Source organism: Schistocerca nitens, chromosome 3 (genome assembly GCF_023898315.1).
Source record: "Schistocerca nitens isolate TAMUIC-IGC-003100 chromosome 3, iqSchNite1.1, whole genome shotgun sequence".
Taxonomy (NCBI): domain Eukaryota; kingdom Metazoa; phylum Arthropoda; class Insecta; order Orthoptera; family Acrididae; genus Schistocerca; species Schistocerca nitens.
Window position 1 is genome coordinate 154,769,227 of NC_064616.1, and position 25,693 is coordinate 154,794,919.

Genomic DNA, 25,693 nt, shown 5'->3' on the forward strand with positions numbered 1-25,693 from the left:
TGTGTGGAGAATGGTGAAAGGGTGAAATCTCAATGATTTAGGCGGGGGTGGGTCTTTCTGTTGGATGGTTGCTAGATGTGGTTCCGTGTAAATTTCTAGTCGATGGATAGTCTGAGGAATTTTAGTGCGTGAGTTAGATGAACGAGACTGTTTAAGTGGATAGGTAAACGTAATGGGCATAGAAGCTGTGGGTGTTTCGTATTAATATTATTGCGTGAACTAGACAAAGTTATTGTGAAGATTGACGTGTTGCATCAGAAGGTAAACTGGTCAATATGGAGCCGTAGGGATCACTCAGATTTCTGAAAGGTGGTGTACGGAGCTAGGAAAGCTACGTCATTCGCATATTGGAATATTTGAACAGAACATGGTAGTTTTAGCATACTAGCTATGTAGAGGGTGCAAAGAATTGGATATAGGGTCGACTCTTGGGAAACATTTGCAGTGGAATGGAGAATATGGGAGTTGGTATTCTTGATGGGTACATACACTCCTGGAAATGGAAAAAAGAACACATTGACACCGGTGTGTCAGACCCACCATACTTGCTCCGGACACTGCGAGACGGCTGTACAAGCAATGATCACACGCACGGCACAGCGGACACACCAGGAACCGCGGTGTTGGCCGTCGAATGGCGCTAGCTGCGCAGCATTTGTGCACCGCCGCCGTCAGTGTCAGCCAGTTTGCCGTGGCATACGGAGCTCCATCGCAGTCTTTAACACTGGTAGCATGCCGCGACAGCGTGGACGTGAACCGTATGTGCAGTTGACGGACTTTGAGCGAGGGCGTATAGTGGGCATGCGGGAGGCCGGGTGGACGTACCGCCGAATTGCTCGACACGTGGGGCGTGAGGTCTCCACAGTACATCGATGTTGTCGCCAGTGGTCGGCGGAAGGTGCACGTGCCCGTCGACCTGGGACCGGACCGCAGCGACGCACGGATGCACGCCAAGACCGTAGGATCCTACGCAGTGCCGTAGGGGACCGCACCGCCACTTCCCAGCAAATTAGGGACACTGTTGCTCCTGGGGTATCGGCGAGGACCATTCGCAACCGTCTCCATGAAGCTGGGCTACGGTCCCGCACACCGTTAGGCCGTCTTCCGCTCACGCCCCAACATCGTGCAGCCCGCCTCCAGTGGTGTCGCGACAGGCGTGAATGGAGGGACGAATGGAGACGTGTCGTCTTCAGCGATGAGAGTCGCTTCTGCTTTGGTGCCAATGATGGTCGTATGCGTGTTTGGCGCCGTGCAGGTGAGCGCCACAATCAGGACTGCATACGACCGAGGCACACAGGGCCAACACCCGGCATCATGGTGTGGGGAGCGATCTCCTACACTGGCCGTACACCACTGGTGATCGTCGAGGGGACACTGAATAGTGCACGGTACATCCAAACCGTCATCGAACCCATCGTTCTACCATTCCTAGACCGGCAAGGGAACTTGCTGTTCCAACAGGACAATGCACGTCCGCATGTATCCCGTGCCACCCAACGTGCTCTAGAAGGTGTAAGTCAACTACCCTGGCCAGCAAGATCTCCGGATCTGTCCCCCATTGAGCATGTTTGGGACTGGATGAAGCGTCGTCTCACGCGGTCTGCACGTCCAGCGCGAACGCTGGTCCAACTGAGGCGCCAGGTGGAAATGGCATGGCAAGCCGTTCCACAGGACTACATCCAGCATCTCTACGATCGTCTCCATGGGAGAATAGCAGCCTGCATTGCTGCGAAAGGTGGATATACACTGTACTAGTGCCGACATTGTGCATGCTCTGTTGCCTGTGTCTACGTGCCTGTGGTTCTGTCAGTGTGATCATGTGATGTATCTGACCCCAGGAATGTGTCAATAAAGTTTCCCCTTCCTGGGACAATGAATTCACGGTGTTCGTATTTCAATTTCCAGGAGTGTATGATGGGAAATTGAAGAAGGAGGATCCTGTAAAATGTTAACTGTAAGTGCTCTGTTCTGTATTTTTGAAAGAAAAATCATAATCCAATACACCACCATAGACAGCTGTCGAGATCACATTCACGATTATTATGCTGATGATATAGGAGGTGACTAAGGATCTAACAGAAGTTGCGACGGAAGCGAAGCCACGCTGTTTAATACACTCCGCAACATAATTAAATGGTCACTTCTGTGAGACCCCGTCATTGTCTCCCATTTCGATGCGGAAGTTTGAAATTTGGCTCAAACGTGCCTACAACCTTCCTCTGTATCAGTTCAAAAGCATGGCGCCCTGCGGCGTCATTCTCGGGCTGAGCGACGCTTCAAACAGCAAGGCGTCAACACATGCTTAAAAGAAAAAAAAGGCAGAGCTCATAAGTTCACGTGAGATATAAGGTGGATTAATGACGTCTTATTATCACCAAATTTCACCACTGTTCTGCCCAATGCCACCGTAGACGTATCACACGATGGTCAGTTCGTCACATCCACTTTTACACGCATTTCTCCCTTTCTCTTGAGACCTCTTTGGTGCAGGACAGATCTTCAACACCCTGGGTTAAAATTAAGCGGTTTTCTCTTGGGTGGCCGAAGAAAACATTTCAGACACATCACTACTCAGCATCACAACGAAGAGGCCTCAAGAAGTGGCAAAAGAACGTAACTGAAACCACCCCTTTCCTTTGGGCGTTTGTTTTCACACATTTTGCAGGCGAAAACGACTGTATGCAGTAAGATGTGCAACAGGACGACGTTCTTGAAATCCACTGAGACTGACGCCCCACAGGCGATTCAACACTTCTCTAAGAAATTGTAGACGTGCATCGCCATCAAACGTAGAATGTAGAATGATCACAATTTTTTTTTCTCTGGTATACAGGGAGGAACCACTACGGACCATTCAAAACCATTCAATGAAATCTGAACTTGATCCGAATCAGCCGGCCGGGGTGGCCGAGCGGTTTCAGGCGCTACAGTCTGGAACCGCGCGACCGCTACGGTCGCAGATTAGAATCCTGCCTCCGGCATGGATGTGTGTGACGTCCTTAGGTTAGTTAGGTTTGAGTACTCCTAAGTTGTAGGGGACTGATGACTCAGCAGTTAAGTTCCATAGTGCTCAGAGCCATTTTTTGATCCGAATCAGCAAAGGGTGTTAACGCTTTCTCACCTGTTTCGCACTCCCCTGTGGCGTAATCAAGAGGGGTGCAACACTGACATGTGCGTAAATAAAACCGAAAAAGGTCCATCTAAGATCCCCAGTTTGGCAACAACCTCAGTGTTACCCGCACACCTTTGTCGAGCACTTTATAAATGTACATGTACGGAGACTTCGACACTCATTCAACTGAGTGCTACTCCGTTGTCACTCTAGCACCTGAAGGTAGACAACCCCTTTGAAACCCCTTACAGTGCACATGCCGGCGAGCGGCGAGCAGACGTTACAGCAGCTGCGGAGCGCAGCTCAGCTGAATAGGTTCAAAATCTCTGTACACATACATTTTTAAAGTGTTCGACAGAGGTACGCGGGTGACACCGAGAGAAATTCCGAACTGGGGGGGGGGGGGGGGGGGCTTAGAGGGACTCTTTGTCGTTTTATTCACACATATTTCAATGTTCCTCCCCCCCCCCCCCTCCTTATCTCCCACGTAATCATGGCACGGGAGGGCGCCAAACAGGAGCGCTGTAAAGACATAATCGCCCTTTGCTGCTTCAGACCACGTTCAGATTTCGTTGAATGTTTTTGAACGGTGTTTAGTAGTTCCACCTTGCATACTTGAGCAAAATCGCAGTCGCGCTACACTCCGAAGGGATCATATCACTTTCAATTGGGTTGCAATTCCACGGTGTCCTTAGCGAAGGGATGATTCATCCGCGAGTGTCAGCAGTCTCAAAGGATGTCAAGAACGTCGTCCTGTTGCATGTCGTACTGCACACTGTCCTTTTCGACAGTAAAATGTGTGAAACTAAGCGCTACAGGGAAAGGGGTCGTTTCATTGACGCCCATTATGCCACATCCTGAGGCCTTTTCGTGTCGATTCAATGAGGCGATGTGTCTGAAATATTTCTTCGGCCACTCAGAAGACGTTATACTGGGTGATCAAAAAGTCAGTATAAATTTGAAAACTTAATAAACCACGGAATAATGCAGATAGAGAGGTAAAAATTGACCCACATGCTTGGAATGACATGGGGTTTTATTAGAACAAAAAAAAAACGAAGTTCACAAAATGTCCGACAGATCTCTTGCGCGCGTCGTTTGGTGATGATCGTGTGCTCAGCCGCCACTTTCGTCATGCTTGGCCTTCCAGGTCCCCAGACCTCAGTCCGTGCGCTTATTGGCTTTGGGGTTACCTGACGTCGCAAGTGTATCGTGATCGACCGACATCTGTAGGGATGCTGAAAGACAACATCCGACGCCAATGCCTCACCATAACTCCGGACATGCTTTACAGTGCTGTTTACAACATTATTCCTCGACTACAGGTATTGTTGAGGAATGATAGTGAACATATTGAGCATTTCCTGTACAGAAGATCATCTTTGCTTTGTCTTACTTTGTTATGCTAATTATTGCTATTCTGATCAGATGAAGCGCCATCTGTCGCACATCTTTTGAAATTTTGTATTTTTTCGGTTCTAATGAAACCGCATGTCATTCCAAGCATGTGTGTCAGTTTTTACCTCTCTATCTACATTATTCCATGATTTATTCAGTTTTCAAATTTGTACTGACTTTTTGATCACCCGGTATTTCTCATGAACTTCTGAGGTTTGGCCTTTTCTTCGCATGAGTCGACACCTTGCTGTTTGAAGTGTCGCCGAGCCCGAGGGTGACGTTACGTGGCGCCACGCTTTTGCACCATTACAGAGGAAGGTTGTAGGCATCTTTAAGCCAAATTTGAAACGTGTGAGTCGAAATGGGAGATAATTATAGGGTTTCAAAGAAAGTGATTCTTTAATTGTGTTGCGCACTCTATGAAGGAACAGTGCTTCTTTAGGTTTTTAAGTATGCATTGGGAAAGGGTGGATTCGAAAGCATTGCAAAACACCAAAGTAAGTTTAATGGGTTGGTAGGAGGAGATCCAATCCCAAAGAAAGCAGGTGTTGACAGATGTGAAAATTATCGAACTATCAGTTTAATAAGTCACAGCTGCAAAATACTAACGCGAATTCCTTACAGACGAATGGAAAAACTGATAGAAGCCGACCTCGGGGAAGATCAGTTTGGATTCCGTAGAAATGTTGGAACACGTGAGGCAATACTGACCCTACGACTTATCTTAGAAGAAAGATTAAGCAAAGGCAAACCTACGTTTTTAGCATTTATAGACTTAGAGAAAGCTTTTGACAATGTTGACTGGAATACTCTCTTTCAAATTCTGAAGGTGGCAGGGGTAAAATACAGGGAGCGAAAGGCTATTTACAATTTGTACAGGAAGCCGATGGCAGTCATACGAGTCGAGGGGTATGAAAGGGAAGCAGTGGTTGGGAAGGGAGTGAGACAGGGTTGTAGCCTGTCTTCCATGTTACTCAATCTGTATATTGAGCAAGCAATAAAGGAAACAAAAGAAAAGTTCGGAGTAGGTATTAAAATCCATGGAGAAGAAATAAAAACTTTGAGGTTCGCCGATGACATTGTAATTCTGTCAGAGACAGCAAAGGACTTGGAAGAGCAGTTGAACGGAATGGACAGTGTCTTGAAAGGAGGGTATAAGATGAACATCAACAAAAGCAAAACGAGGATAGTGGAATGTAGTCGAATTAAGTCGGGTGACGCTGAGGAAATTAGATTAGGAAATGAGACGCTTAGAGTAGTAAAGGAGTTTTGCTATTTGGGGAGCAAAATATCTGATGATGGTCGAAGTAGAGAGGATATAAAATGTAGACTGGCAATGGCAAGGAAAGCGTTTCTGAAGAAGAAAAATTTGTTAACATCGAGTATAGATTTAAATGTCAGGAAGTCGTTTCTGAAAGTATTTGTATGGAGTGTTGCCATGTATGGAAGTGAAACGTGGACGATGAATAGTTTAGACAAGAAGAGAATTGAAGCTTTCGAAATGTGGTGCTACAGAAAAATGCTAAAGATAAGGTGGGTAGATCACATAACTAATGAGGAGGTATTGAACAGAATTGGGGAGAAGAGGAGATTGTGGCACAACTTGACTAGAAGAAGGGACCGGTTGGTAGGACATGTTCCGAGACATCGAGGGATCACCAATTTAGTATTGGAGGGCAGCGTGGAGGGTAAAAATCGTAGAGGTAGACCAACAGATGAATACACTAAGCAGATTCAGAGGGATGTAGGCTGCAGTAGGTATTGGGAGATGAAGAAGCTTGCACAGGATAAGGTAGCATGGAGAGCTGCATCCAACCAGTCTCTGGACTGAAGACCACAACAACAGGAGGAGATCACTAGGTGTTCATTGGAACTAACAGTAAAAGTAGAGTTCTAGAGGTATTTGGCAACTCAGGATGTTAACCGGTAAAAAGTACCGCATTATAGACAGTTGCGCCGGCTGTAGTGACCGAGCGGTTCTAGGCGCTGCAGTCTGGAACCGAGCGACCGTTTACGGTCGCAGGTTCGAATCCTGCCTCGGGCATGGATGTGTGTGATGTCCTTAGGTTAGTTAGGTTCAATTAGATCTAGGTTCTAGGCGACTGATGACCTCAGAAGTTAAGTCGCATAGTGCTCAGAGCCACTTATAACAGTTGCAAAAATTACGAGGTGGGCGTGAGGGTATTCTTTCAACTTTCTGCATATTCTGAAGTTGTGACTGAAAGGCCTCCTATTTCCTTGTGTATTAATTTTCAGACGGCATTGAAGTTAGTGTGGAATAAATATATGAAATATGTGAAAATTAGAGTTCGGGATCATACGTGAGGTGTGAATAGGGCAGGTGGGTGAATACATCCAGCTGGATCCAGGACTTCTGCAACAATGTGCCTAAGAAGCAACATTTTACGGTAAGTGACTGCACGAATGGAGCGTCACTCGTGAGTGGAAACAGGTCGTACCAATCTCTAAAAAGGGCTCCCAGATGGGTGGGTTGAACTTGAGACCTGTATAAATGATAACGATTTCTTTTAGAAGGCGCTCAGTAAATCACAGTTTTCTTGTCTTCCAGAAAGCCTTCGATGCAGTTCCACAGCATCATTTCGTGAACAAGATTCGCACTAAGGGATACTCGAACTGACGTACGATTGGACCGAAGATTTTCTAGCACACAGAACTCGGTAAATCGCAGTTTATGAGGAATAGTCGTCAGAAGCCGATGTAGTGTATGACAAAACTCAGGGTATAGTGCGAGGACCGATGACTGTGACTCTACGTGATTGCTGGCAGACAGTGATCTCTATACTAGGTGGATGTTGAATTTCGGCTGTCTGATCGTAGCGCACGTAGATGACCGTATTTCGTTTCTTGCTAAACTACAACATGTTGCTAAGAAACTTCACTAGCATAAGAAAAGAAAATGCCCTTCGATTCTACTCCCACATCAGCGTATTACATCATAAGTTGGCATAAAGTTCAAAACGAGAAATAAGTCTGCAATTCTTTGTCATGTAGAGACCAATGGAAATTTGTTTGCCAAACTACAACATGGTGGATGAGGCAAAGCACATGAATTTGCACACACGCTGCAGTTCTGTACTCAGAGACCAGACTTATATATCCAGGTTACATAGAGATCACTGCTGGCAGACGTCGCAGTTGATTGCAGGGAGGTAATGTCGTTAGAAACCTGCGAAATGTACAGCGACTTGCAGATGATACCCGCCTGGTGCAAAAATTGGCAACTAACTTTAAATAAACATAAATTTCATGTAATAGGTGCCAATGGACGAAAATGTCCAATATCGTTTTGAACCAGTTGCACTATTCAGGTATCTGGAAGTTTCTGTCCGGAGCGGTTTAAGGTGAAACGACCACATGAATCTAGCTGTGGCTGGACCCAAATTTGTTGGAAGAACGCTGAGGAAGTGTAATTCCTTCCCGAAAGAGGTCTGTTACAAGACCACCGTTCGAATAATTCTTGAGCATTTTTCGTCGATCTTGGACCCTTACTAAATTTGATAAGTGGAAGAGAGAGAAAAGATTCAAAGAAAAGCTACACGAATTGTTGTGGGTTTGTCTGGTCAGCGTGAAAGTGTCACGAAGAGCCCAGTAAATTGGCGAGGTAGGCATTGCAAGAGAGGTGGCGTGCACACAAAATCCGGAGAGCCTACGTGCCAAAGAGAGTCAAAAACGTGCTACTTGTTCTAACATCTCTTATAATCACCACGGCACTAAAGTAGAGAAATTTGGGCCCTTGCAGAGTACCGACGGTCTTGCTTCATGTGTACCGTCCGAGAAGGAATAGAAAGTAGAAGGGGACTCAGAATACGCTCATTCCGCCACACAACTCACAAACTACTTTCTCCGTGGTAAAATATGGCATCGTGCTGACCATTTATGTGATTAGAATGAAATTTTCATTCTGCAGCGGAGTGTGCGCTGATATGACACTTCCTGGCAGATTAAAACTGTGTGCCTGATCGACACTCGAACTCGGGACCTTTGCCTATCGCGGGCAAGTGCTCTACCAACTGAGTACAAGTTTAAGTGTGCCTATCTGTAATCGTATATACAGAGCCCTCTAGTCAAGGTATTATGGACGCCGTTGCCATGGTAGCAGGAGAGCTTCTGTGAAGTTTGGAAGGTAGGAGACGAGGTACTGGCAGAACTAAAGCTGTGAGGAGGGGGCGTGAGTTGTGCATGGGTAGCTCAGTTGGTAGCGCACTTGCCTGCGAAATTCAAAGGTCCCGAGCCCGAGTCTCGGTCCGGCACACAGTTTTAATCTGCCAGGAAGTTTCATTTATGTGATTGTCCTTCATTTAACACAGTGATTTGATTAACAATATTAAATCTGTCAGTCTCCTCTTCTCTCTACGCGGTTGACTGTTAACAACAAACTGTATGAGGGGGTACACGTAGCCTACTGTGAGAGTATTGTCAACATGCCCAACTGCTTAAAGGGCTGTCTGCATTAGGATCTGGAGTGGACTCCACATATTCTTACCTACACGTTTCGGAGAAGTGAAAGCACTTTTTCCTTCAATGACGAATTGACACAGAACATGTCATATGAAAGTGGTGAATCGAAATAGTTAAACTATGTGTAATTTTCGACTTTTTCATTTCCAAAATATTATATTATCTGTAATTCAAAAGTTGAAAAGCTTAGACGTTTAAGGGGACCTTTAACATGTTACTTCTATTTAAGGTACTTATCAATATTAACACCTAATAATTGAGATTATTCTGTTTAATTTGTTTGCTTTATCCTACGTGCTATTTCTAATGGTGTGCTCATGCTTTGTGCAGTACTGAATTCCGTGTAATTCTTTTTATCTACATGAGAGGAAGGCAAGACGACGTCTGGTATTTAATTACTTCCAAGATGAGTTTGTTTTTGGCGGTGGAGACGTATACTTTAGAAAACATGAGTAAACCGACCATTGCTCTTAAATACAGCCTGACAACCAACATGATTGAGGAAGATTGACTTTTTGGCAGGTGTAGCATCTGCTGTTTCCCAATTGGGTCCTCATCCCTCCCAGCTATAAGTATAATAAATTTCTACTCTTTGTCCGAAAATTTCGTAAAAAAGGAAATTAAATTATTTTTAAATAGGTGAAATATTCATATCGTTCAGAAGAGAATACCCACAACCCCTGAACACACAAGTCTACGAATAAAATAACGATAACATGATATTCGATGCCTGTGTAGTATTGAAAGCTTTTATTTATGATGCAGGTATTTCTGCGAAAATTCACTGAAAATGCTTAAAATATTGAGGCTGATGTGTCTTTTAGAGAAAGGCAGCGCTTTATGTGACACCAGTGGCGCCCTCACCGCCAATCTTTTGATGTCACGGAATGAGAGGCTCGTTAGTTGGGCTACCGCTGTCGCTGTTGGTGGAGCTGCGGCTTATAAACGGTTTGTGGTTCGGTTTTTATTTGCTTTGTTAGAGTATGGAGGTGTTTTATGGTAAGTTTTCATTTTTTTGCGAGGGTGTAATGAATTGAGGTCAGTCGTAAGCAACGGTAATAGGTTCATTGTGAAGGTGCTGCTCATAATTAAGGGGTATGAATAAGTCTTTCTTGGGCTTTTGTTTGATGCTTTTGAAATATAAAAATTTGCGAAAGCGAAATGGAACAAAGAGCAGTAGAGTAATAAGAGTTACAGTAAAAGTGTATGGGGTAGATAATTACAATGTGGTTTCTTAGAACAGAAACTCGTACGTTTGGTCATAGGATGGTTTGCATTAAGTTTACAACTCGTTGCCCACGTGTTATGATAAATTGTCAGACGCATTAAATATAAAGCTAGACTGTACATGCACTGTTGTGATTAATCCCCTGTTCACTATATGTTTAGAGATTTCCGAAGTTAGATTGGGCTGCACACAGCCAATTTGTTATAAAAAGCTTCACTGAATACTTGTCTTCGGTGTGCGGCAAGACATCGAAACTACTGTTAGCGAAGGGTTTATAATTCCTTACGAAATCTTGTCCCACCTAGTCTCAGTATAATTTCCGAAAAGGACCATTTGCTTTGGAGCGACGCCAGCATGTTAAAGGCCTACGACCGGTCCACGTCGTGAGTGCGGCTGTCTGTTACGAAAATTTATCTGATGGTACTTCTTTTAAAGGAAAAATTCACCAGGTTATGGTTTATTACGTTCACGCAAGTACTTCGAACGAAGACTGGTGCACCACATCTAAAATTCCAAAACCTTTTAATGTCACTACACGATCATATTGTAAACATTAGCAGTTTGTTTAAAAAAAACTGCTTCTCCGAAGAATGTATCCGTAGTAGCTGCTTGTGGCTTTTTGACTGGGGTCTTGTCAAAAACATTCTTTCCCTGGATGCAAAGAACGCTCGGTAAGGCTTTTTTTCTACACCATCCTCCATTTTCTGTTTTGCTGTGCCTTTTTAACCCTTTATCAAAGCGCTTTTTCCTGTTAATTCTCCACGTTTTTCTTTCCACGGATGTCTAATTCTGGATCTTTGATAAAGATGTTATCTATATACAGTTGTCCGTAAAATAGAAAATATTTCCACCCTTAAGTAGGCTGCTGACAGTATAGTAAAGACTGCTATACCTATCCACCAGGAAGGGGTAGGAATGCCTGAGGTTGCCCAACGATGCTTATTACGTTTCAGTATAGTGTAAAGGTGGGCAGAGAACATTCGTGCTACGAAGAAACGGTAGGGGATCGAATACAATAACGGTTAAACTTTATTTGGTCATATTTGATTATGATATGCAGAATATATAATTGATGCCTTAAAATACTTCGCCCACCTATTATGACAGAAATCAGATTGGTAAATATGATAGTGATGTTATACATTATTTACTCATCTTACTGCAACTGAAGGAAAACCGATAATTAGTATATAACAGAACATGTTCTGTAGCCAATCCCATTTCTATTCAAGACCCAAATTTTGACAGTCCCAGGCTGATACTGCGGATGAAGAAACTGTATCTGGCTTCAAGCTAGGCATTGAAGAGGAAGTGCACTAGTCTTCTGGCTTGGGGCTGAAAGTGTTGGTGACGGAAAGCAATATACAACGATCAAATTGCGCTTAAATTTCTACTCGGATATTTGTATGACTGTATACTGCAACGAAATTTCACCAGAACTGTTAAGGGTGTGCTTCGGTCGTATATCACAGCCACGATCTAGCCTGCGTCCTGCACATGTTTCGATCGTGGTATTAGTCGGCGAACCCAACAAATGCGTACAAAATCTTAATTGTTCAGGTACAGACTGTTGTGTTCGGTAGACAGACCTAGTGTTTAGCTTCAAACGCTGAGGTTGATATCGAAAGCCTCAGTGAATGGAAGGAAAGGCTGTTAAACTAGCACGACTCGATTTATGAAAGCTAAATCAACCGGTAGTCAGTCATATACACGTAACAGGTTTCACAATCGTCATATAACGAAATAGTGTAGCAGGTATTTTCAAGACCTGTCAGTCATTTGACAACGAACGAACCAAAAGTATAGCAAACATCTCAGCATGTAGCCTACTTAATGGCAAGATTGTTGAAATTGCATACAGAAAAAATATCAAATTTCTGATTAGATACTTACCGCTTTAAGCAAAGTATTTAGATCCACAATCATTTTGCATATCTAAATGAAATGCCGAGTAATTACAACCAGGAGATGAAGTTGTAAGTGGTTTAAAATAGATTTGTCATCTGATATATTAAACAGAATACTTCCTATTGCAAATCAAATGGTAAACAGACAATAAATCCGTCAAGAGTTAATAAGCCAGAATGTTAGTTTTCGGGTGTATACATATGGTTTCCTTTACGAACTCAAATTGTTTTGAAACTTGGAAGCTCAGTAAACATTTTTGCAATGGCAAGCTACTGTCACAAATAAGCTGGCATATGTATTTTGCTTTCATTAAATAGTACCGATTGGAATCGTGTCTTAAGGTCTTACATTTAAGTACCGGTACAGGAATTCCTCAGTGTAAATTCACGAACGCCTTGGCGACAGGCTTAAACACTATCAGCCTGCGGCGTTGCATAAACGTGTATTCATTAAAGTTACCACGAAATCGGGTCAGTAATTTTGTCATGACTTGTCAGATGCCATAGAGAACTGACATGCTCGATCTGTTTCTCAGATAATGGAGCATCGCAGGATGTCTGAAGAATGAAGTCTCCCAGAACCCTGAAGTTCAGACCCTTTAAGTGAGTCACGTGTACTGACACATACCAGTCTTAAAAAGCATACTGCAGGAGATGGGCGTTGATTACGCGTTGAATGAGTTTCCTCAACCCTGGGTACGTCCGCTACTTGCCAATATACAGTACATGTTATGCCTTTCTTTATATTGGTGCGGAATTGGTGTTTGGCGGGGCACGGCGAGAGTTCGGTCCGCGAAGACTTTTTAGGAACACCTGCCCTCCCCTGTTCCTCGCTGGGTACGTCCACGTAAACCTCGCTCCTGTAAGACTGCTACTGTCTTGAACAAAGAACACTGTTAATACAGGTAATTGTTTCAATTAACATTCTGAACGTTAAATTTGGTACTACCCCCTTGTTACCTTACCAAACATCCTGGACTTGGAGTCTACCTACTGATTCGTGAAGTACTTCGGGTTATCAGGAATAATTACAGGTGGAATATTCCATGTGACTTGTCAGGCCGCATGTCAATCAATGTGAATTTGCTCTTGTGCAGGCAAGTGAAAGTATCATGTGTTCAATGTAGCGTGTGTAATTTCCTAGAACTCCTTGACTCTTCAAAATTGTTTTCATGCTATGTTTTTCGGAAGGTGGATGGAAAAATGCGTGCAACCATGTAAATGCTCTTAAGACTACACTTTGGTTGGGAGAAGGGCTGTGACTCCCTTGAATCAACGTCTGTGGCTATCTAGTGAGAGGTGATATCACAGCTCCCGATTTTTTGCAGCAAATAGTTTAGCGTAGACCCAAATATAGCTATGTGCCTTCCCATACATCCTTCTTGAAACAGTGTGGGTATGAGTGGCGTGGTTTGGTTAGTTGTTAGTCAACAATGTCCAGTTTCGTATTGCCGTAGTTTCTCGGTTTAGCGACGTCTGACCTGAGAGCAATGTGACCTTTTTGTTCACTAGTTTCTAGATTTTTGACAGCTTTGTAAAATCTCTCAAAAGTACAGAAAGTAAACAGAACAAAGGTCATAGCAAACAAATCTCGTCTACAACAATAACAGTACATACTGCAGTGCAGCTACTACATTCCTAATCAGGCCATCTCTAAGACAAATAAGTGACGGCACCAATCGGTTTTTGGACCTCAAATATTTAGACGCAACTAGAAAAGAGCACTGTTGCCGAAATAGGCCTATGGTGCAAACCAAACAGTAAAGCACTAAATACTTGAAACAAGAGATTTGGATTTCTCTACTTACGTCTTTGCAAAACATACATCGCGCAGCATACCATCAAAAACACCTGGTGGTTTACAGGTAATCTAAGCTACTTAAAGATGATCCAAACTTTATTTCTGAGGTTCTCTGGTGACGAAAGTTGGTGTAACGGCTATGACCCAGAAACTAACGAGCAATAGTTCCAATGACAGTCCACCATCGTGGCCAAAAATGGACACCCAGGTACAGAGTAACATGACCTCCTTGCTCTGTTTCCAGTAATTGCGGACTCCGTGTAGTTGATTCCTGGTCAATAGTCAATGAAGTTCTATCACACCTAATGAGAATGTGCAGTAAGGTGACATACAAACGATTGGTTAATCGGTCACAATTCTAGATCAATTTTCTTCCACAGCCGCTGTACTCACGAGACGTAGCTCAGACTTCATATACGCAACGATGAAAAGTTGTAGAGAAGATTTGACCCACATCTCAGCAATGGTGGAAGGTATAAGGGGAGGCACGCAAAGTGGGGGCTCCTGTAGAAGCTGGGTAGAAATGTTTTATGCGCTACATAACTTACACATTTATAAGAATGATTGTGATGCTATGAAACTGTTCTAGTCACTTCGAACAGAATTGGAAACACAGGCTTTATTAAATACAGTAAACTTTCACAGAACACTGCCAAAATAGTCTGTAATCTTTCGTCACTTGCTGGTAAAACCCTTAGGAGCCTCCAAAAAAAAGCAGCTTGAAGGAAACACTGCTGCAATATACCAGCAGAACATACATCCCCAGTGGGACCAGTTTCCTTGCTGTGCGGCTGAGTGGCAACACTATAGTGCCATACTAGTTTGACGGGGCTCGTGACAATCGCTTTACACGGCCTACTCGAAACACTGGTTGTCGAACACTGGAGGTATGTTTGTGCGTACCCAAATGTCTTAGTAGCACAGAAATACTATTTTCTGTGTCAAAAGAGAACTGGCACAGAAAATAATGGGCAGCTGTCGGGCACAATCGTCAGAGTTCTTGTTTTTATAGTAGTATGTTTCACGTGGCTGAAGGTTTTAGATTGGTGTACTTGGTCTAAAGTGGACTGCTTTGAAGGTATAAGTATAGAATAAGCTCTTGATACAACATAGTTTTAATATATCGGGAACCTTTCGGTGCCCTGTGTTACATGTATACATTAGAGCTCTAACACTTTCTTAGGTTGTTTGGTGGAAACCAGATCGATGTCGGAAGAAGCTATGGCGGAAGTGGAAGCACAGCAGGACACAGAGGAAACACAAATTATACAACTAGAAAACGAAGAACCGTCTCAGGAAAAGCGAACCAGGGCGAGGAGAGAGAGAACGAGAGGTACAGAGAAGTCTACGATGGAGGACAGTGGTCTAGTCCAGAAAGCGAAGACTGGTGGTGTAGCAGGCACCATGGAACGAGTGGCAGTAGCCGCCTGCAGAGCGGAAGGCAGGGCGTTGGCGCGCGCTGGAAGGGCGGAAGGCAGGGCCGCGGCTGCTGCGGGAAGGGCCGAAGGCAAGGCGGCGGCAATCGCGGGAAGGGCTGAAGGGCGCGCGGCAGCCTCTGCCGGCAAGGCGGCAGCTCGCGCGGCGGTGGCGGCGGCCAGGGCGCAGAGCAAGGCGCTGCTCGCAACCAGCAAGGCCAATGCTGCACTCATCGTAGAGAAGGCAAAGGCGCTAAAGCTTTCGCCGTCTCAAAAAGAAGCCAAGACGTCAAAGCTGTCACCGTCACCGAAGGCCACCTCGCAGCACTGCAAGGCTGCTGGCGCCCGGGAACGGCGTGCTGCTTGCGGCAGGAAGCGTACGTCCAGGAGACGACGCAGAGGTAACACTACTAAAGCTATATCTCGTGCTCTAATATCTTCAGTCATGGCCAACATTTGTCATTCTATTTTCAACCACACATTTTACACTACAAATAGGAACAATAGTGTACTGAAATACTGTTGACAGATTGTTCACTGTATGCCTATATGGGTAAAGCTAGGCTAGAAAGCTAATGCTGCTCAAACCTGTGACATTCTTAACTTAGGGATAACTATCTCGAATATTTTACCTAATAAGTTACTTAACATTTACATTCGCAGCCTCTACAGTGTTAAAGAATCCCTGATTCAAAGACGTTCATTATTTGCTCATGATGTTCCTGACTTAGCTCTTGGCTTAAATTATGTTGCTCAGTCAGTACTTCAAATGCAGAACAGCTGTATTTAATGGTATTGTCCTGTTTACAATGATTATTGCTGATACTAGCAGATGTAGCTTACGCAGTATTAAACTGTATAAACTGATTTAAATTGCAATGTTTTTTCTAGATTCTTCATGCAGTGACTGCTGTTCAACCTGCTCTGAAGACAGTTCCTCTGATGAAAGCCATTCTGATAGCTGTAGCACCTGCAGTGACTATGATACAGGCAGTGACAGAAGGTATGTGTTGCGGCTTTCAACTGATCAGAGCAGGATGAAATTTAAATTAATACTGGAACAAATTAATTTACTGTAATCACCTGTTTTGTTCTACATACAGGATGGGTTGACTAATCAGTGGCAACAGTAACACATTCTAGTACTCCTCACTTGTTCTTGCGAAGCCTGGATGAAAAGAATGTGAAGTCTAATTTTCAATATAATTTGTACAAAGTTTAAATAGAAAGTGTTCTTTCACAAAGATGTCAGTGGAAAGTTAGGAGTGGCAAATTTTTGAAATATTCTGGTATCTATTAGTGTTCTTAAAGTGCTGCAGACTACTAGTCTGAAGTCTGTTTGGGAGACGGAGTGACATAACAGCACGCACAACAAACTGTCATTAAGGAGACTATGAATGTGTGGAAGTCTTCCATGCTAGCCTCTCGCAGGGAATCAGTTGTCCTCTGCCGGCTCCACAGTATCCTTATGTGGCTAACAGTTACCTCCTCCGTCGGGAGGACCCACCTCGGTGTTGCTGTGGCTCACAAATGACAGTCGTCAACCTCTTGCTGGACTGCCCACTTTTAGCCGCTCTGCGACAGGCTTTAAACTTTCCCAGCACCCTGCCTTCGGTGTTGGGCAACAATGCCTCCACAGCAGCTTTAGTTTTGTTTTATCCCTGAGAGTGGGTTTAATACTTCTATGTAGGTTTTAGTACAGGTCCTTTGTCCCTCTGTTCTCAACCCTACTGCTTTTAGGGTGGAGGTTTTAATGTGTTGGAGAGTAGCTGGCTTTCACTTTTTATTCTCATTGTAGCCCAGCAACTGTAATCTACTCTCATGTTTTACCCTCTTCTGTTCCTAGTGTCTCCATTTTCTTGTCCTCTTTTGTTCCATTTAGTGTTCATTGCCTTCCCTTTGTTCTTGTGGCTTTTCCTTTCTGTTTTGTGTTAAGTTTCATCTGTTTTATTTTCACACTTGTTACATTGTTTTATTAGGAACAAGGTACCAATGACCTTGTAGTTTCGTCCCTTCTCCCACCTTTAAACAAACCAACCAACCAATCAATCTTGCTCCCCTTCACCCTGATTGGACTGGCTTTGACTGGGCTTGGTGGTTCACCCCTGCCCTCTGCCTCCCACTTTCTTTATGGGGTCTGTTCTATCTTGAGTGTCTATCTTGTCTACAAGTGCTGCTTCATTCATGACCCTGTTTTCCTTCCTTCCTTCCTTCCTTCCTTAACCAAAACGAAATGTGAAAATAATGCAAAGTATATAGGAATCCAAATACACAATCTTTCATCAAAACTCAGTCAGGACAATGATGGAAATGAAAGTGGAACTGAAAAAACTCATTACTGTTGTTTCCACTGAGTTACAAATTTTTAGAAAAATGTGCTGTTGACAGTCCATATTCACATGTTTAGTGGGTGATAAATATATTGCCTTTCTTATATAGGAGCTTAACAACAGCATAATATTTCAGTCTGGAAAAATTTGTGATCCATTACATATTTCAGATGAGGTAGTGCTTATTCTATGGTAACTAGTGTCTATTGTTTCTTGGAAGTTCTTAATTTTTATAGGAATTCTCAAAAGATAATGGGTGTGATTTGGGGGCAGTGGGGGTGGGTCACAGTTGAAGTCAGGCAGGGTTCAACATTGATGTTGAGTCTGATGGGTAGGGTTGGTGGTGGAAAAAATTTTCACTGTAGGGCCTGGTAGGAGAGGTCTTAAACAAGTCCTGCATAATGGAATTAGGGAGTGGAACAAAAGGTGAGACCCTTCAGAAAGGGCTGATACTTCTGTGGGGCTAAGGCTTTTGGAGGAAAGGTTTGGGTGGTGGTGGTGGTGGTGGTGGTGGTGGTGGTGGTGGTGGTGGTGGTGGTGGTGGTGGTGGTGGTTGTTTTGAGTGTGGGGTAAATCAGGTCTGAGAGACAGGGTTTCAGCTATGATGGGATGTGGGGAGATTAGGAGCTTGTTGTAGAGGTGGTGGATACTGGTAGTCAAAGAAACAAGTAGGAAATGAACAGTGGGAAGTTTTTTGAGGTGAGTTGTGAATGTTACAGTTCCTGGAGGGCAAGAGTTTTGTTGTCTCATGGGATCCAGGAATTTGGGATCACAATAGCAGAAGACTTTTACAAATGGAGATAAGGTTCTGCCAGGGGGTTTGGGCCTTTTGCAGGACCGGTACAGGTTGATTGGCAGATGGTCATTGTGGAAGGAAGGGTGGCATCTGTGACGGGTTATTTGATGGCAAGGCCATTTGAGGATTTCATGAGCTAAACAACATAGGAACAGTATGTGGGTCTGTGTTCTGTCTAGACAAATATACTTTCCTGTATTGATGCAGATGGAAGGAGCAGGGATCAACAGTGGTGGATAAAATGCATAAAAAGCATAAAAATTCATGAATACTGCACAACTGTCCAAAAGTTCACGAAATACATACAAACGTGTGGGAAAAATTGCAAAGGATGAAATGGATGAAAAAGGGGGACATAGATTAAATCTGAGAGAGTAGGCTGATAATGAAAGGCAAAACAAACTGAAATTGGCATGAAGACAGACATCAAAGAAAAATAAAAAATTGTAATGTGAGTTGCCAGGCTGTGGGTGGACAAATGTAAAGGGGATGGCAAATTGGACTAGATTAGGTAAAGTTAGTAGGGGGTATTGGAATGGAGGAGGAGGAGAATAAAAAACTATGGCACAGGAAAGGTACAGGAAATTACATGTGAAAATAAGTGACCCAGGAAGAGTGATAAATTTGAGGGTATGGGATTAAAATTGGTGGGAGTGATGCAGGACATGAGATGATGCACCACCAATCAGTATGGTCTTGTAGCTATCTGTTGTGCATGGCTGAGAAAGTTGATACTTTGTGGCTTGTAAGTAGTGCATGCAGTGGGGTTTGTAAGGTGACAGGAGAAACACAGAAAAGAAAAAGGATGGATACTGAGTAACTTATTAGAAAATAGTAACAAAGGAAACTGGCACTAGGTTACAGGATGGAAGAAAATTGTTGGGCAAAATCAAACAATGGAACATCCAGGATAGACTTTAAATATTATGCAAAGGAGAGTTGCTACTCACCATACAGAGGAGAGACTCTTCAGCTTTCAAGTTGCTTGTTCAGTAGGTCCTAGGATCTTTATATTTCATTCAGAATTCAAGAAACGATCATTAAACATGTCTCCTACCTGTGACTGATAATTTAAAGCTATATCATTTAAACTGATACTCTTGTCACTGCATTCCAGATAACCTTAAATCTGTTTTTAGATTTACAGGTTTGACATGTGTATGTTCCTTGACATAGTTAAAACTTTCCTCAATAACTCAGATTATTTGTAGTGTGAAACTACTGCACAATCTTTATTTTGAACACGTTACTTCTTCCTTTCATAAGATACTGTATTCCCCTTAGTGATCAGTGGTATTTTACATTGATGTTTGTCGTTTCTTATTATCCTGTGTGGTAGGTTGTTTCCAAATAATATGAATTTATCATGGAATAAATGAAATTTGTCAGCATTTGGTTCATTGCAAATTTCAACTCATGCCAATATTCTAAGCCATTCTTCAAAAAATTTGTCCTAGGATCATTAATTCTAATAGATTACCAGTTAGCAGTATCTACACTGTAAGGCTACTACTTATCCTTGCTGCACATCATGATTAGAGTGCATATGTTACTGTGCATGCAGTTACCTTGGTTTGAGATTAATCAAAGAAAATCACTAAGGGTCCTGTCTTTAGCCACCAGTGTTGGAAAGACAGTGAGGTTAAATTGTACAAACAAAATGTTTCCAGGCCATTTTTCCTACCAGAAGTTAGTCTCCATTGAAATTACAAGACTATAAACTGCTTGCTGTCTGCAAAATTGCATAAGGAATCCATATACTTTGTAACAGTTCAAATTTGTCATAGAGGAGCTACAGGGTGGAGCAGAGGAAACGCATGTTTTTTGAACCACTAGTATGCAGCAATGAGAGGTGGTATTGACCTTGAATGAATGTTGGCAGACTCCCCATACAATGCAGTTTGTCACTATGGAGCATTGGAGCATAGAGCATCATGTGTCCGTTGTCGAGCAGTACTTCAGAAACAAGGATTCTGTTGTCACAGAGCAGTGTCTTTTCTGTCAAAATTTGAAGTGGACATTGAGGTGCAGTGCCTGATCAAAATTCTGTACTCAAATGGGTTGCAGCGTTTAGAAGTACTGGATCTCTGATGAAAAAGAAACCTCCTGGTCTTCCCCTTGCAGTTTGTACTCTGGAGAATGTAGACAGAGTGAGAACGGCAGTTGTTGCTAGTCCAAAACGATCGGCTAGACAGCAGGCTGCAGTTCTGGGTATGTCACATTGTTCACTTCACAGCATCTTACATGATGATCTTAAGTTCCACCTGTCCAGTAGCTTAGTGAAGGGGATTTTGTGCAGAGCAGATTTGTCACATAATGGACGAAATTTTTTACAGAAGATGCAGATGGTACAGTCTTCATGAGTGATAAAGCTAAATTTTCATGTAGACAGTTAGGTCAATGTTCAAAATTGTCAGTATTGAGAGCTGGAGAACAAACGTGCACTACACCAAAGACCTCTCCACAGTTTTAAAGTGTTGTGCTTTCAAAGATGGGGGATTGTGGGACTTTTTTTAAGAGGAACTGAAAGTTACTGTTACATCAGTGTGTTACATTACAATCTGGACATTCTTTGTCTAGAACTTGAAAGGCATCAAGTGAACATGAGATAAATAAGATTTCAGCAGGATGGTGCCACAGCTCACGTAAGAGCATCCATGGAAGTGGTTTGACAAATGTTCCCAGGACATGTTACTTTCAGATTTTTACTGACCCCCTCTCACCCAATTTGTTGATACAACTTCTTTTTGTGGTGATATTTAAAATCAAAGTCTACATGAACAAGCCTCACACAATTGATGACCTTATGAATTCCATTTGTTAGGGAATTGAGGCTGTGCCAAATGAAATGTTGGGGAGAGCCATGTGTAACTTTTGGGAGAGGATCCAAATCTGTGTCTGGCAGAAAGTAATTTCAGATATTATTTTTTGAACCTAATTAAAGTACATATATTTCAAAACTGCATTAAAAATCTCACTTAATGCTTATTTTTATTATTTTTATCAAACTGTGCCCCAGTGATTCAATGGTGAAAAACATGTTTCCTCTGCTCCACCCTGTACATACAGTTAACATTAAACATGTAAATGTTTCAAGTTGTCATGAAAGTGTAAATCATGTGGTAAGTGGAAGCTTAAATTCCATATACCATGTTCCTTTGTAACACAGTATTGTTAGCTGGGATTACATTTCTTTTAATAAAGTCATTTCATTTTTCAATCATTGCCAATTGCATTTAATACACAGTAATGAGGCTACACTATAAATGCATGATGAAGAAAATTTCTGAAAATGGTATATGTGACTATTTAGCACAGCTGTGTAATAACCCTAATGGTCCTCATTCTGTAAGTGCCAGAGGCTAAAAATTTCCCCAGAATGAGACCATATTTCAGAAACACTAAAATGTGTGTAATAGTAAATCAGTGACTGCTCATTTATACATCTTTTTTGAACCCTTAACAGATAACAGCTTGTACTTCACATGCAATTCGTAAACTGAATGTTTGCCCCATTTCAGCTCACTTTGTATCAGTGCCATGAAACTGTTGCATTTTATTAACAATGGCTTATCAGGTTAATGAGTCAGTTTACTATTTTGGCTGACTTGTAATTGTGTATCATGCATATTGGCTATCTTTTTCTACTGCTGAAAACATAAGTAGGAGCAAGTAACTGTTCTGTGTAAATCACCATCCAGAGCATTGGTATATCAGGAAAAAAGTCCCATTGACTCTTCAGGTATCACATGAGTGACTGAATGTCCTGACAAATGTTGGCATTGATTTGGCATAATCTTACTTACCTTTATCTCGAGGCTACCAAGAAATAGAAAAATAAATTTGGCATGTCCCTAATGCCATATATTGGTCACAGGGAAAGATGGCACAGCTTAAACACAAGTATTTATTATAACCTAAAACTACAATAGACCTAATGACAGGAAAGCAGCAATCAGTTATGCAGTGAGAACTCTTGGTAACTTAACATTCAGGTATCTGCATTTGTGTTTATAGTTCCATCCATAAAAGAGTCAGGGCAACCAGAGAGAAGTCAATAACGGAAAAAGATAAATTACTTGGCTGCTGGTAGTATGAAATATGAAGGAATAGTGTTCGAAAGGGATTTGAGAAAGTCTACTTAAAATTATGTTTTCATGTAATTTAATATTATGTTGATCTATGCCACAAATGTGTTGAATTTAATATTTAATGGTCTTTATAGTTACAGTGACACTTCCTGCTCATGCTCAGACTGCTACAATGAAGAGGACTGGACACCTGGCAACAGCCCACTGAAGCAAAAGAAAAAATAATTTCAGGAGTGTATATAATATAGTTGGCATCTTCGCTGATATTTATTCATAAATTTGTTTAATTTTAAGGTTGGCTTGTATGGATACTGATTGTAAAGGTAATTTTTTAAAGTTGAAGTGTGAAGAAATTTTAACTGAAATTTTTAAACTGTATTTTCCAAAACTCTTAAGGTGCAAAATTCTAAAAGTAACAACAATCTGTATTTTTTTATTTATGCAAAACTGAAAAAGTAATGAATAAACATATATTTAAAAAAATTAAGATGACACTGAATGGTCACTTATGTTTAATAAACAAAAGTTTTGTGATCACTCCATAAACTTTATTTGTATGCTGATAGTGCAGTTTTCTCTAAATATTTCACAGGGTGAAGGACTGAGGTAATCTCATCTTGTCTGGTACAGTATTCAGCATTCCAAAGTAAAAATTTGATGGTGGGAATGGAGTAGGAACTGACAAATAGTTGGAACATCTATGTGGGCCAGACTATGAAACCCCCACAGAGCCCTAAAATGCTATATATGTTGTGAAACTCTGCATCTACCAGATCAAGCTAAATGCCACAAGAAACAGTTCTGTACAGAAGACAGACTAATATAGGTTCAGCATCTGAGGTTTACAATAGGCAGAATTGTCTGCTGTGCCAGCTGCAATATTTACACATGTACACAGGATGTGCCACCACCCTTTACATGCTGCCCTGGTTTCCTGTACTGTCTCAATTCAAGCTTAAATTACCAGTCTGCTGCTTCTTAGTGACTGATATTAAATGTTTAGATGCACACTGTGCAGTGCTGAAACTTCGTAGTTACTCTAGATGCCTCAAGTCATTTGATAAGACTTGGCAATGCTTGGCTTAAGGGATGTTAGTGCATTTAACTGAAAGTGCCTGAACTACTTCGCACCCTTCATGTGCTTAAGACACCTTCCACAAGCTACAACCATTTTATTAGCTTCTGTAACAATGAGTGCCCTCAGTAGGTTTTATTTGGAATGCAGCACTTGCCTCATGGGTGAACTGTGACACTATGGTGCTGGAACCAAAGTATAATATTAATGGATTTGCTTGCCAGGCATCTGAGCATAAAACATTTTCAGAGCTCAATCCAGGAAGGCAATAAGACCAGAGTGTAATTCTTACCTGGAACAACTCTCATTTGTGCAAGATCTTTGTATCTGGTGACGTGCATCAGATTAATTTACTTGCATAAGTTGGAAATCTGCAGAATTTTCAGGCTGGTTAAGGATGAGGACTGGTACACAACTGTCCTGCTGGCACTTCTGTCAAGCTTAAGACTTGAATGAACAAAGTTGAAAGGGTTTTTTTTTTTACACTGCATATAGCATTTGGAGCTGTAATATTAAGCTCAGATGGTAAACAACTCCTAAGCAAAGCTGACCAGTGGAATGAATACAGGGGTTCTGTAAAGGGAGATGAACTTGAAGGTTATATAATATAAAGGGATGTAGACATAGATGAGAGGGGAGGTATTGCAAGAATAATTTGACAAAGCTGTGGAGGATCAAAGTTGAAACAAGACCCCAGGAGTAGACTATATTCTGCTGGAACTACTGATAACCTTGGGAGAGCCAGCCATGAAAGAGCTCCATTTGGTGTGCAAGATGTAAGAGACATGAAATATGCTCATGCTTCAAGGAGGATGTAATACTTCCAGGTCCAAATAAAGCAGTTGCTGTCAGGTGTGATTATGGAACTATGTTTAATAAGTAATGGCTGTAAAATACTAAAAATTCTTTACAGAAGAATGGAAAAACTAGCAGAAGCAGACCTCAGGTAAGATCAGGTTGAGTTCTAGAGAAATGTGGGAGCAATATTAAACCTGTTACTCAGAAGGTAGGTTAAGGAAAGACAAATCTACATTCATACTACTTTAAGATGTAGAATAAGCTTCTGATGTTGACTGGAAAACTCTTTGGAAAATCTACAGGTAAGGGGTAAAACAAAAGGTTCTTTACAACTTTTGCAGAAACCAGATGGCAGTTATGACCTGAGGGGCATGAAAGGGAAGCAGTGAATGAGCAGTGAGTGAGACAGGCCTGTCTCTGATGATATTCAATCTGTACATTGAACAAGCAACAACAGAAAACAAAGAAAAATTGTGTAGGTATTAAAGTTCAGGGAGAAGACATAAAAACTGAGATTTGCTGATAACATTGTGAATTGTCAAAGGACTTGGAAGAGCAGTTGAACAGAATAGTGTCTTGAAAGGATATAAGATGAAAATAAAAGCAAAACAAGAATAATGGAATGTAGTCAAATCAGGTGATGCTAAATGAATTAGATTAGGAAATGAGACTTACAGTAGATGAGTTTTGCAACTTGGGCAGAAAAATAACTGATGGCTGGAGTAGAGGATATAAAATGTAGACTGGCAATGGCAAGAAAATTTTCTGAATATATATTTAACATTGAATATAGACTTAAGTGACTAGAATGAAGCCATGTATGGAAGTGGAATATGGATGATACAGGTTAGATAAAAGGAAAATAGCCTCAGAAATGTGATGCTACAGAAGAATGCTGAAGATGGGTTGGTCATGTAACTAATGAAGTAGTACTGCATAAAATTTGGGAGACAAATTTGTGGCACAGCTTGACCAAAAGAAGGGGTTGGTTGATAACACACACTCGGAGACATTAAGGGATCACTAATTTAGTAACTGGGGAGGAAGGGAGGAGAAGTGTGGGAGTAAAACTCATAGAGGGAGACAGAAGAATACAGTAAGCAGATTCAAAAATATGTAGGTTGCAGTAGATATTTGGAGATGAAGCAGCTCACACAGGATGGAGTAGTGTGGAAAACAGCATCAAATCAGTCTTTAAATATACAGCCAAGACTACTGTATACATTTTAGGTGACAAAGTACATCATGAATAGTTCTGGAACT

The 25,693-nt window shown here is 42.0% G+C and overlaps 1 protein-coding gene across 1 annotated transcript; it reads left to right on the plus strand.

Annotated features, from left to right (window-relative positions):
• The first annotated feature begins 15,275 nt into the window (after positions 1–15,275).
• On the plus strand, positions 15,276–22,968 carry LOC126249114 (uncharacterized). The gene is made up of 4 exons (XM_049950764.1): positions 15,276–15,466; positions 15,600–15,741; positions 16,232–16,343; positions 22,692–22,968. The coding sequence occupies exons 1-4, from the start codon at positions 15,276–15,278 to the stop codon at positions 22,763–22,765; spliced, it is 519 nt and encodes a 172-aa protein (XP_049806721.1). The 3' UTR covers positions 22,766–22,968.
• Positions 22,969–25,693: the final 2,725 nt, after the last annotated feature.